The sequence below is a fragment of the Myotis lucifugus genome, unplaced genomic scaffold, assembly GCF_000147115.1.
Source record: "Myotis lucifugus unplaced genomic scaffold, Myoluc2.0 scaffold_152, whole genome shotgun sequence".
NCBI classification, from domain to species: domain Eukaryota; kingdom Metazoa; phylum Chordata; class Mammalia; order Chiroptera; family Vespertilionidae; genus Myotis; species Myotis lucifugus.
Window position 1 is genome coordinate 49,428 of NW_005871200.1, and position 14,034 is coordinate 63,461.

A 14,034-nucleotide genomic window follows, 5' to 3' on the forward strand; every position below is an offset into this window, starting at 1 on the left:
GTGCACGGGTGGAGGACGGCTGGTTTGTCCTGAAGGGTGTCCCAGATCAGGGTGCGGGTCCTGCTGGGGTGCCTGGCCAGCCTAGGTGAGGGGCTGATGGCTATTTGCAGGCTGGTCAAGCCCCACCCAGTGGGGACCCTCACCCCATGGAGGTTTGGCCAGCCTGGGTGAGGGGCTGATGGCTGTTTTCAGGCTGGCCACACCCCCTTTAGGGTGGGGGGTCCCCACTGGGGTGCCTGACCAGTCTGGATGAGGGGCTGAGTGCCGTTTTCAGGCTGGCCAAGCCCCCCGGCGATGTAAGCTCCCAGCCTCTCCTTTTTTTCTTTTTATTCTGGGACTTATTTACCTTCTATAATTGAAACTTTGTAGCCTTGAGTGGAGCTCAGAGCCGGCCAGGGCAGGCAGAAAGCTTGGCTTCCTCCATCTCCAGGGGCAACCCAAGCCTCCTGCTTGCTCCAGCTTCATGGCCACGGCCGGCTGAAAGCAGGTATCAGGGGTTTATTTATCTTCTATAATTGAAAGTTTGTTGCCTTGAGTGAAGCTCAGAGCCAGCCGTGGCAGGCGGGAAGCTCGGCTTCCTCCATCATTGGAGCAACCAAGCCTCCTGCTTGCTCCAGACCCGTGGCTGCCAGCCACATTCTTGTTTGGGTTAATTTGCATATGGTCGCTCTGATTGGCTGGTGGACATGGCTTAAGGCATAGCAAAGGTATGGTCAATTTGCATCTTTGTCTTTTATTAGTGTAGACTAGAGGCCCGGTGCATGAAATTCGTGCATGGGGGGGGGGTGGTACCTCAGCCTGGCCTGCACCATCTCCAATCTGGGACCCCTGTCTGACTGCCAGTTTAGGCCCGATCCTTTGGGAGTCGGACATCCCTCTCACAATCCGGGACCGCTAGCTCCTAACCCCTCTGCCTGCCTGCCTGATCACCCCTAACTGCCTCTGCCTGCGGGCCTGATCACCCCTACCTTGCCCCCCTGCTGGCCTGATCAACCCTAACTTGCTCCCCGGCCTGATCGCCCCAACCACCTCTGTCTTGGCTCCTGGCCTAAGCCGCAGTCTGGCCTCCCTCTGCAGGAGGCAACCTGGTGGATCAGGGGAAGGCACTACCCCCATTACACCACTGCTGCTTCCACTGCCGGCCTGAGCCTGGGCCCTTTGCAGTCACCTGAGGCTGCCTGAGCCTCAGCCCTCACAGCCACTGCGGCTTTGTCCGGAAGGTCATCCGGAAGACGTCCGCCCTAATTAGCATATTACCCTTTTATTAGTATAGATGGTAGTTCCTTATTAAGAGCAGAATGATGGCAAATGGCCTAATTAAGGAAAATCCCCATTTGCAAGGTGTGTGCGCGCGCATATGTGCGGGGTCAGGGGGTGGTGTCTTCAAAAGGTCTCTCCAGTGGATTTCAATTTGCTAATGATTACTGTATTTTCCTTTCTGAATGGGAGTACTTGTTGCAGTTCACCATTATATATATCAATGATAGGAGTGAGGCAGTTATAACTTGCCTTTTTAAATCACTGATTATTAGACAATCAGGAGCCACATTCAAACTTGATGGAAAGGACTGCACTTTACCTGGAAATCCTGGCCTTTTTGAGGGATACAGTCCTGAATGGGACTCTGAGCTGACTGCTATGGGAGAGAGCAAAGTGGGTCTGTGTATGAAGAAGAGTGAAATAGAAATTTGGCTACTGGAAGGGTATATTCTGGTTGAGACTGGCTAGATGCCTATCAAGCTCATTTATTTTTCTCTCTGGGTATACAAGCAAATCACATTTCCCAGCCCTCTTGGATCTTGTTAGCTAAATATGCTAGGTCTTATCAATAGAATGTGAGCTAAAGCAGTGTAATACTTTTGTGTTGAGGCATAAATGTATGCGACACCATTCTTTTTCTTTATCAACTGGTTGGATGAGGCCATGATAACTGTAAAACCATGTGTTTATGACAGAAAAGGCCTGAGTCCCTAAATGACTGTGTGTAGCAGAGTCCCACTCTGACCCCACTGACACCAATGAGATTATGATGTGAGCGAGAAATAAATTCTGATGATGCTAAGCTAAAAAATTTCCAGGATTATCTGTTACAGCAACTAGGATTATGTACCCTATAGTTTACTAAAGAATTTTTGGATATGTGTACTAAAGTTTATACTACTAACATTTCTACAATTATTATTATGCCTTTAAGGTGAATGTACTTGTCTTTGACTTTTAAACACAAATGTAATAATCTATATTTTAGAATTCACATTACTAAAATGCCAACAAAGACACAAGATACAGAAAATCTCTTCAGTAACACTAACATATCCCCAAACGGTATTGGTGAGTAAGCACAATATGTCCTTTAAAAATAACTAGCACTGAAGATCAGTGGAAGAATACTAGACTTAGCATGCAAGTAGATGGGTTTTAGTGTAAGTTTCACTGTATCATTTTTGCTCAACTAGTATAAATGTAGAAACAAGGCCAAGAAATCACTGCAAGTGGATTTCCATGACGAGGATGTATTACAAGGGACTCAAAATGTGTCAATTAAAACATAAATGAATGAATGGATGACAGACTTTCAGACATATTTCGTGGACATCACAGATCTGATCATGTAAGTGGTTAAACACGTGGACTTCCTGTGTATCCTTTAAGGTTTAGTGTTCTTACTTATGAAATGAAGATAATAATGGAATAAACTTCATGGAGTTGCTGTAAGATTAAATAAAATAGTGTATGTAAAGAATTTTGCATAGTACTTGGCCCACAGTGAATATATGATAAAAATGCTGGATGTTATCATCATCATCATCCAGTTGTTGTGAGAGCTCCAGGACTGAAGTGACTTTATTCTAGTTTCATCACTTAAATGATGGGGATTAAGGATGCCTGTCCTACTTCTTATAAAACCCCATGAGGCCCTAACCCAGGGGTGGGCAAACTTTTTGACTCGAGGGCCACAATGGGTTCTTAAACTGGACCAGAGGGCCGGAACAAAAGCATGGATGGAGTGTTTGTGTGAACTAATATAAATTCAAAGTAAACATCATTACATAAAAGGGTACGGTCTTTTTTTTTTTTTTTAGTTTTATTCATTTCAAACGGGCCGGATCCGGCCCGCGGGCCGTAGTTTGCCCACGGCTGCCCTAACCAGTTTGGCTTGGTGGATAGAGCGTTGGCCTGCGGACTGAAGGGTCCCAGGTTCGATTCTGGTCAAGGGCACATGCTCAGGTTGCGGCTCGATCCCCAGGGGAGGGGGGGCTGCAGGACCAGGCCAGCAGAGGGGGGCAGTTGGGGGCGACCGGGCCAGCAGTGGGGGCAGTAAGAGGCGACCAGGCCAGTGGGAGGGGGTGTAGTTGGGGATGACCAGGCCAGCAAGGGGGGCAGTTGGGGGCAATCAGGCCAGCACGCAGAGGCAGTGAGGGGTGATCAAGCTGGCAGGGAGGGGCAGTTAGGAGTGACCAGGTAGGCAGGTGAGCAGTTAGAAGCAAGCAGTACCGGATTGGAGAAGGTGCAGGCTGGGCTGAGGGGAACCACCCCCCTGCACGAATCTCATGCACTGGGCCTCTAGTATACAGAATAAAATTCATTTTCCATCCCTTCATTCAAAATCAACTGTCCCTGAGCTATTTAAAGCTGAAGAAATTATATTTTTCAGTAAAAAGCTTTAAGACTACTTAATGGCATTTATCTATTATTTTCTTATTTTAGCACTAGGAGAATTTTGATGAACTAATTGAGTAAAAAGTAATTTAAAAAGAAGAGAGTAGTGGCTCATAGGTAGATACATACAAGTTACACTTTAATCATTCACTAGGAATGATAATATAGAACAAATGATTCCACAATTTTCCAGAGACAAAACAATAAACAATCAAATAACTTGCACAATCCAATGAAAAAAACACATACCTTACAGGTTGTAAATCCAAACCACTGATCCCAAAGGAATCTATTTTGATAGTTTTCATCAGCTCCTCTACTGTGGGCAGATCTAAGAGGGGAAAAAAGTTAAAATAGCAACCAAAAATGTTAGGTCATTTGCTTAATTTTATGTCTCATACCAACAAAATTACTTTTTCTCTGATTGATATAGTTAACAAAATGACTCATACAAGAAACCCATTCTAAACTTCCTTGTACCAAGACAACTTCCTTTGATAGTTATTATTTGAAATATATATAACTATATATTTAATGCATAGGCATACAAGTCTCAAATATATGTATCTGGGTAGAGCCACATACACTTTTATTTGCTAAATATGTATTTAGTTGATCCCTACTGTTCTCTATTTAAAAAATAACTTTAGTATATGTTCATGGAAAAGATTAAAAAATGTGAAAACAATTCAGTAGTTTCTTAATTTGGTCAAAGCAGATTAGAAAGGAAACTGAAATTTTATCCCATGTTCAGCTCAAACTTTACAGTTAAATCACTGATTTCCAGATTTCATTTGAACAAACCCTTTAAATAAATCCAGAGATTGAGAAATAATCACTACAGCAAATTGTGTCTAAATTACACTAAATTGGAAACTGTTCAGAGAGGATCTTAAATAAGATTTTACCAGATTCCGTAGTAGAGATGTTTTTGGAGGACTCTTCATTTTCTTGAGAATGACCTCTCTCTGAGCTCTTGACATTTTCCATGGCAGCAATCTCAATTCTTTGTTCATCAGAATTTCCCAAGGAATGGGCTATATGACAATAAGCCTGATGAAGAGCTTCAATATCACTATTGCTTTGTCCATAAGAAACACCTGTTAAAATTAATGTAATCTCCAGTATAATCCCACAAAACATGAGAAATATATAACACTAATGTCATCCCTTAATCTGTAAAGAATGGTGAACAAGGCATAGGACAACGATGACATTACAGAGTTATTAGTAAGTACAAAATTAGGTAATATATAGGTAATGGCCTACCAGTATAAATCACAGCAGGCTCACTAACTCTTCAGAAAGTTGAGATGTGTCCTGACATGGTAACTATAAAATCTGACTCCACTAGTTAACTGCCCTCTCGTCCCACTACCCTTAATTCAAAATAGTTGAATAAAACTATTCCTAAATTTCCCAAAGTGGCCCAATCATCTCAGGATTTTGTCTTTCCCTTATCAATACCACTCTTTCAGCTTTCCTGTGTCACCAAGCAGTAGTTTGCATTTCTTCAACTGAAATTCACTCTTCTAAATTTGCAATTACATGGGTGTTTGCAATTCAGTGTGTGCCAACTTCCTGCAAAAGCTGCTATAATGAAAAACAATTTCCTAATGGCCAAATCCGGTCATCTTTAGTTCTCAACTCCGTGAGACATCTGACACTGTCCTTTTCCTGGGATATGTCCTGCATCCCTTCTCCTTGTTCTTCCCATCACTTTAATGGCTACTTCTCCATCTTTTATGGTAAAACTAGAGGCCTGATGCACAAAAATTCATGCAAGAGTAAGCCTTCCTTCTCCAACTGCAGGCACCAGCTTCCCTCCAGCACCCGGGACCCGGGCTTCCCTCGTCCGGCCACCGGCAGGCACCGAGACCTGGGCGGCTTTGCTCCGGCCCCGCCAGCAGGCACCCGGAACCTGGGCGGCTTCCCTCCGGCCCTGGCTTCGTCCAGAAGGATGTCCGGAATGAAATCTGGTCTAATTAGCATATTACCCCTTTTATTATTATACATTACTAGAGGCCTGGTGCACAAAAATTTGTGCACTCAGGGGTGGGGGAGGCCCCTCAGCCCGGCCTGTGCCCTCTCGCAGTCTGGGACCCCTTGGGGGATGACCATCTGCTGGCTTAGGCCCGCTCCCCAGGGGATTGGGCCTAAGCTGGCTATCAGACATCTCTCTGGCAGCCCAGGAGCCCTTGGGGGATGTCCACTTGCCAGTGGGGAGCAGGCCTAAGCTGCAGTCTGACATCCTTGGTGCTGCTGAGGAGGCGGGAGAGGCTCCCACCACCACCACTGTACTGGCAGCCGTCAGCCTGGCTTGTGGCTGAGCAGAGCTCCCCCTGTGGGAGTGCACTGACCACCAGGGGGCAGCTCCTGCATTGAGCGTCTGCCCCCTGGTGGTCAGTGTGTGTCATAGTGACCAGTCATTCCCAGTCTTGCTGCTGTTAGGGTCAGTTTGCATGTTACCCTTTTATTATATAGGATAGAGGCCTGGTGCACGGGTGGGGGCCAGCTGGTTTGCCCTGAAGGGTGTCCCGGATCAGGGTGGGGGTTTTGCTGGGGTGCCTGGCCAGCCTGGGTGAGGGGCTGATGGCTGTTTGCAGGCTGGTCACACTCCCTTCAGGGTGGGGGTCTTCACTGGGGTGCCTGCCCAGGCTGGGTGAGGGGCTGATGGCTGTTTGCCGGCTGGTCACACCCCCTTTAGGGTGGGGGTCCCACTGGGGTGCCTGGCCAGTCTGGGTGAGGGGCTGAGTGCCGTTTTCAGGCTGGCCAAGCCCCCCGGCGACGGAAGCTCCCAGCCTCTCCTTTTTTTCTTTTATTCTGGGATTTATTTACCTTCTATAATTGAAACTTTGTAGCCTTGAGTGGAGCTCAGAGCCGGCCAGGGCGGGCAGAAAGCTTGGCTTCCTCCATCTCCAGGGGCAACCCAAGCCTCCTGCTAGCTCCAGCTCCATGGTTGCCGGCCGCCATCTTGGTTGGGTTACTTTGCATATAGTTGCTCTGACTAGCTGGTGAGCATGGCTTAAGGTGTAGTAAAGGTACAGTCAATTTGCATGTTTGTCTTTTATTAGATTAGATTATAGATGGCTCATCTCAGGGCTCTCTTTAGCCTTCTTTTTTAAACTACCTTCCTTCTCTCCTTCCTCCCTTCCTTTATGCCTAACTTTCATTAAAACCCTTAGCTTCATCTATTACACATATGCTCATGATGCTCATATCTGTGTTATCCTTTTTTAACAAAGGTTTTTTATGATTTTCAGAAAGAGAGAAAAGGAGAGGGAGAGAGAAACATCAATGTGAGAGTGAAACACTGATCGGCTGCCTCCTGCATTCCCTGACTGGGGATTGAGCCTGCAACACAGGCATGTAACCTGACTGGGAATCCAACTGGCAACCTTTTGGTGCACAGGATGACACCCAACCAACTGAGCCACACCAGCCAGTGCTGTCCCTATTTTTTTTTTTTTTTTTACTGAATAAAGACATTTAGATTGTTCTGTAAGTAAGTCACATCTAACATATCCCCAACTGAATTTAATATATTCCCAAGTAAAATTTGTTCTGCTACCAGTATTTCCTATTATGGTAAGAATTTTAGCTAAGGGCATCACTAATCACCTAGTAATCGGAAATAGAACATGATGTCATTGTTCACTCTTCCTTCCCTGTTACCATTCTCCTCCTTCCCCCAACTGATAAATAAATTCTGAAAAAAAGAATTCCAGGAACCTAATGAGAACAATGGTCTAAAATTTCTATGAGTATTTTCTTACTCATTTTGTAACTTTCATTATATTAACAGTGGAATTTTAAAAATTAGAGAAAAGAATAAGAGTCATAGAAAAGTGGAAAAAGAGGAGAGACATGGGATGACCCATCTCCTTTTCTTTTGATACCCATGATTGATTAATTAGTGCTTAAAAATAAACCGGTATATGCAACCTCATCTTCCTCTATATAAACTGTAATTTGCATAGTATACAACTCTAAGGGGCTATTTTTAACTTTAAATGTAAGAGGCATCCAAATGCCACACAAAAGACTGTAAGAATGCCTTACAGTGGGGTATCTTTCTAATGCTTCAGGTCACAACTGCTATTTGAATGAAGCATGCCCCCAATAAATAATAGATTTGCTTTAAGAAATTAAAAACAGCCCTAGCTGACTTGGCTCAGTGGATAGAGCATTCACCTGCGAATTAAAGAGTCCTGGGTTCGATTCCAGTCTAGGGCACATGCCTGGGTTGCAGGCTTGATCCTCAGTAGGGGATGTGCAGGAGGCAGCCGGTCAATGATTCTCTCTCATCACTGATATTTCTCTCTCTCTCTCTCCCTCACCCTTCATCTCTGAAATCAATAAAAATATATTTTAAAAAATTAAAAACAAAAAGGAGATATACTTAGAGTAGAATTGTGAACAGTTAAGTGGCAAGTGGCAGAGATTTTTAAATAGGACTTGAGGAAAAAGATCTTGCCTGTTAAGTAAACCTAACTCTTCCCCTAACCATCTGTCACACTGAGTAGCATGACTGAAGGAGAAAATTAATCTTTATGAAGAAAGGAAAAAAGGCACAGGTGTTTCTTTTCTCCTCTACAAAAATACCCTGAGTACTTAAGTATCTGCTGATATATGTAAAAGAAATGACCCCAATGGTAAGTAGCACGGCAGTACTGAATGCTCATATCTAATTTATCAGGTGTGAGGTGTCAGAAAGAAGTTCAAGTTTTAAAGCAACAGTAGAGCAAACGTGCAGAAAAACAAATGACCTAAAAGTTACAAATTAAAAGTAGAGGATAGAGAGGTATTAGGTGCTGCTCAGGAAACAGAGCAGGGAGGGATACTTTTCTCCTAACTTTACCCAAGTGATATTAAAATATCTCAGAGTCATACAAGTTAACTTTTTTCATGCCCTTTATGAGAAAAGGCCTGACCAGTCTGCCTTTTACATTAAAAAGAGAGTATTCTATGTCGCTTATTTTAAATATTATTACTATTATATATTTTTATATAAAAAGCTTGTATTTTTCCACTTAAGAAAGTTGAGACAGGTTAAACACTGAGTTACAGAGGCAAGTGTCAGGTTGTGGAGCAATACTGTCACCTTGTGACTGCTCTGGTCATGCAGCCATAGCACAAAACGGTACTGTCTGAGGGACAAATGAAAACAAAAAAAAAACAAATGGAAGGCTAGATCTGGCCTGGTGTTAGGAAAAACTCATTTTTATAGATATCAACATTTTTTTCAATAAAGCACAAGAATTACATCAATGTTATTTTAAATAGATGATCTTTGACAATGCTGCACCTAATCTGAGCCTGCTTAATCCTAGAAGAATCATGGTAAAAACAAACAAAAACAGAAACTCCACTGATCTTTTCAGTTCTTAACCCAAGTTCAGATACTGATTTGAAGATTTCAAGTGTATTTCTGAAGTACCAGGTAAATTCAATAGCTCACAGCTAATCAGATTTATACTATAATGCTTTCAGGTTCTTTATTATAACTTGTACTATTAACCAACAGTTGATATAAATTATAATAACAACAACCACAGAGTTGCTATTGCTTGTTGAATCTTAACAATGTACTATGCAACATACGTTATTACAACTGACCATCACAAGGCCTAATTTTAAAGAAAAACAGGCTTAGGAGCATTAATTGTCCAGTGTCAACCAGGAGATAATTGGCAAGGATGAGAATAAGAATCAAAGTGTACATGACAATAAAGTCATACTCTACTATATTCCAGAAACTGACTCATCAAAATATTTCAGAGACTAGAATACTTAAGAAATAATACCAAAGCCCTAACCGGTTTGGCTCAGTGGATAGAGCATCGGCCTGCGGACTGAAGGGTCCCAGGTTTGATTCCGGTCAAGGGCATGTACCTTGGTTGCAGGCACATCCCCCGTAGGGGGTGTGCAGGAGGCAGCTGATCGATATTTCTCTCTCATCGATGTTTCTAACTCTCTATCCCTCTCCCTTCCTTACTGTAAAATATCAATAAAATATATTTTAAAAAAAGAAATAATACCAAAAAACTACAGCTTTATATAACTGCTTGGATCATCTCAAAAGAATTTTTACTTTTAGCAATACATTTTTTTATTTTTGAGGTTTTTAATAACCTACAGCAGTGGTTTTCATATTGTATTTTATAAAATCATGGTATTTCAGGGAAAATCATGTGTTCCACAGATGTTTGGTTGAAATTTCATTTTTAAATGTGCTTTAAAACTTAAAAATTGTACAGGAAGCTAATCTAAACATTCAAATGTGCCACTTATGTAACTGTAGTACTGTGAAGACCATCAGAGTCAGAACTTTGCCTCTTGCTTTGTTTTCATGCATATCTTAGAACCAAGTTTCTCTGGCCATACTGTACATACATGACCCTATAACAGTGATGGCGAACCTATGACACCTCTGACACAAGAACTCATTGTTTTGGTTGATTTTTCTTTGTTAAATGGCATTTAAATATATAAAATAAATATCAAAAATATAAATCTTTGTTTTACTATGGTTGCAAAAATCAAAAAATTTCTATATGTGACACGGCACCAGAGTTAAGTTAGGGTTTTTCAAAATGCTGACATGCCGAGCTCAAAAGTTTCTCCGTCACTGCCCTATAATGTATCACTGATTAGAAAAACTATAGCTCTACACTGGTCTTTTAAAAGAATTCATGTCTGCTTACTGAAAACTCTGCAAGTGGATCTACTATCACAGCACATAAGTGAAATGAACTTAAATAAACAGCAGTAAGACTGAGGAACATGCTTTCGTCATAGCAGAATACTCAGGTAATAACAAGTAAATGAGTAACTTGTCTTGATGGGAAAATTCTGTTGTAGCTTTTGACTTTTATATATTTTAAAATGGAAATGGGTGAAACAAGTCAAAATAGTGGTGACTCTTAGATGGCAGTGACTAGAAAAAAGAAGTCTGAGTAGACTTTGTAGTTTGGGTCGTGATCTGGTTGCTGATTACATGGGTGTTTCAGTATTTGAAAATTCATGAAGTTGCACTATTATGACACACTAGAGGCCCAGTGCACGAATTCGTGCACCAGTGGGGTCCCTCAGCCTGCCCTGCGGGATCGGGCCAAAACTGGCTCTTCAACATTCCCCCGAGGGGTGCCGGATTGCGAGGGAATGCAGGCCAGGCCACAGGACCCCACTGATGCATGACTGGGGCCGGGGAGGGACGCGGGTGGTTGGCCAGCCAGGGAGGGACCGTGGGAGGGCTCCACGGCATGTCTGGCCCATCTCGCTCAGTCCCAGTTGGGCAGACCCCAGCAGCAAGCTAACCTACTGGTCAGAATGTCTGCCCCCTGGTGGTCAGTGCACGTCATAGCGAGTGATTGAGCAGCCTTAGCATATCATTAGCATATTATGCTTTGATTGGTTGAATGGCCAACTGGTCAACAGGACACTTAGCATATTAGGCTTTTATTATATAGGATGTTATACTAGTAGGTATATTATACATTCTTATAGATATACTATATTTCTATTAAGGAAGAAAAGAATTAAAAATAAAATTCAAGTAGATATTTGGAGTTGGTTAGTGATTTATCAATTCTATTGCTCTTGTTTTCCAAGTGTTTAGATTGGTTTACTTGACCATACTGGTCAACTGAGTCTTGAAAAGCAAGCTGATTAAAAAGTTCCCATTTGTAACTATTTATATAGTAAGTCAAGAATATTTTTGCATTATACAACAAAAACAAAATATACTAACATATTAAGTCTGATGGTGATATGAAAATATAACAAATATCTACAAACTTATGATTTCAAAAGTTTCAAAGGACCATTTTGTTTTATCTTTACTTGTAAATGTTATAAATGTAAACATTTATGTTTATGCTGACAAAATACCATTTTTATCTACATAGAGTATACATAAGATTTCATTTGGAGATAGGATTCCACTGCTTTAAACAAGTTTACAAAGACAATGTCCTAAAGATCTTTCCAAACTTAAGTAAAGTCTAGATGGTCCTAGGCATCTCAAATTTTGGGATGTGATCCAGCTTTTTCCTACACAAAGGGAACTATAGAAAAACACAATAACACTGAAGTTTTATTTCTCCTATACATGGCAAATTTAACTGAATACTCTGGACAGGGACAAAAAAGTTAGTATTTACCCACTGTGCTACACATTGTATCAACAGCACTCACTTATTAATAAGCATTTACTTAAAAACATATTTTATTTGGCTGACTAGCATTAGGTGTCACCATTAGCAAGTTCAGATTACTGAAGTTGTTTAATATGGTAGAAAATATGAGATTTAAAATCTTATTGTCAATACTAGAGGCCTGGTGCATGAATTCATGCACGGGTAGGGGTCCCTTGGCCTGGCTGGCGATAGAGGCCTATCAGCGGGCCAGCCAGCCAGGGGAGAGGGAGACAGACCCTGGGAAGTTGTCCGTCTGGGGGATGAGGGGCCACGGAAGGTTGGCTGTGGGAGTGCACTGACCACCAGGGGGCAGCTCCTGCATTGAGCGTCTGTCCCCTGGTGGTCGTGCACGTTATAGCGACTGGTCGACTGGTTGTTCTGGTCATTTGGTCGTAATGGTCACTTAGGCTTTTATATATATAGACAGTTATTATATAGTTATTATGTATTATGTATAAATGAAGTCAATTAGTCATAAAATATTACACATTTAGAAAATACTGAGTTTTCAAACATTTTTACCTGTTCCTATCATTTCATTGTCAGTTATTTCAGGCAGAACCTTTGGCATAGTAGTTGCTTTATCTTGTTCATCAAGGTTGACCTCTGCAACAGAATCGAATGAATCAAGCAGCACCACTGGAACAATATACAAAAAAAGTTATTAGGAATATAGAGAAATTTGTATGGTCCCTTTAAGGAAGTATTTTAATCATAGGCAATCCATATAAAAACAAAGATATTTACACATAAAGAATATATAATCATGTATCTATTATAAGCAAGCATGGTTTTCTCCTTATGTATAATAGTAAGTTTACATTAACATACATACCTATGCTTACATACAGGCCTAATGTACATTTATATGTGGAAGGTAAAGGGCCTGAGAAAAATAAAATACCCCAACTTTGTTGAGGTATATCTGACACTTGACAATGTGATATATTTATACTTTATGAAATATTTACAAGGAAGCAAATTAACATCCACCACCTTGCGTAGTTATTTAGCTGTTATATGTGGTGAGAACACTTGAGATCTCCCCTCTTAGCAAATTTCAAGTACATAATACACTACTGTTAACTACAGTTACACACTAATCTCCTGAACTTTTTATCTTGCATTACCTAAAAGTTTGCACCCCTTATCCAACATCTTCCTATATCCTGCTCTTCCAGCGCCTGGTAACCATTATTCTATCCTCCCTATGATTTTGGCATTTTTAGATTCCACATATGAGATCATGTAGTATTTGTGTTTCTGTGTCTGCCTTACTTCACTTAACTAAATGTCCTCCATGTTCATCCATGTTATTCAAATGGCAGAATTTACTTTTTTTTCAAGGCTAAATATAAAAAATATATATATTATTTAAGTATTTAATCCATTTCAAATTGATTTTTGTACATGTTGTGGATAGGGGTCCAGTTTTATCTTCTGTATGTGGCTGTTTTCCAAATGCCATTTATTGGAGCGACTATTCTTTCCTGTGTCTTCTTGGTCAAAAATTGACCATTTATACATAGGTCTATTTCTGGACACTCTATCCTGTTCGAATGACTTATGTGTGTTTTTAATACTAATAGCATACTGTTCTGATTACTACAGCTCTTTAACAGTTTTAAATGTTAAATAGAAGGAAATGTGATTCCTCCACTTTTGTTCTTTCGCAAGACTGAGTTGGCTATTTGGATTTTTTGTGGTCCCAAATGAATTTTAAGATTGTTTTTGAAAAATATCATTGGAATTTTGATAGGGACTGTACTCTATTTGTAGTTCACTTTGGGTAGTGTGGACATTAAAACAATACTAAGTCTTCTAATCATGTACATGTAATAAATTTCCATTTACTGTGTCTGCTTCAATTTCTTCGATATTTTGTAGTTTTCAGTGTACATATTTATTACTTCCTTGGTTAAATTTATTCTTAAGTGTTTTATTCTTTTGAATGTTATTTTAAACGGAAATATTTTCTTTTCATGATGTTTCTCTGATTTTGGTATCAACGTGATCTCGGTGTCATAAAATGAATTTCAAAGTATTCCTTTCTGTTCTTTGAAAGATTTTTTAAAAATTGGTATTGATTCTTTGAACATTTGGTAGAATATAGCAATGAAGCTATACAGTCCTGGGCTTCTATAAAAAAGAAATTTTCTTAAATATAACAAGG

General features: G+C 40.8%; 1 protein-coding gene across 1 annotated transcript in view; it reads right to left on the reverse strand.

Moving 5' to 3' along the window:
• Positions 1-14,034, reverse strand: part of CEP162 (centrosomal protein 162) — an 80,331-nt gene that overhangs the window by 48,049 nt on the left and 18,248 nt on the right. The window contains exons 9-11 of the mRNA XM_023759341.1: positions 12,384-12,500; positions 4,569-4,760; positions 3,910-3,991 (exon numbers count right to left, since the gene is read on the reverse strand). Of these exons, the coding sequence (XP_023615109.1) occupies positions 3,910-3,991; positions 4,569-4,760; positions 12,384-12,500 (391 nt within the window). The remainder of the gene's footprint in view (positions 1-3,909; positions 3,992-4,568; positions 4,761-12,383; positions 12,501-14,034) is intronic.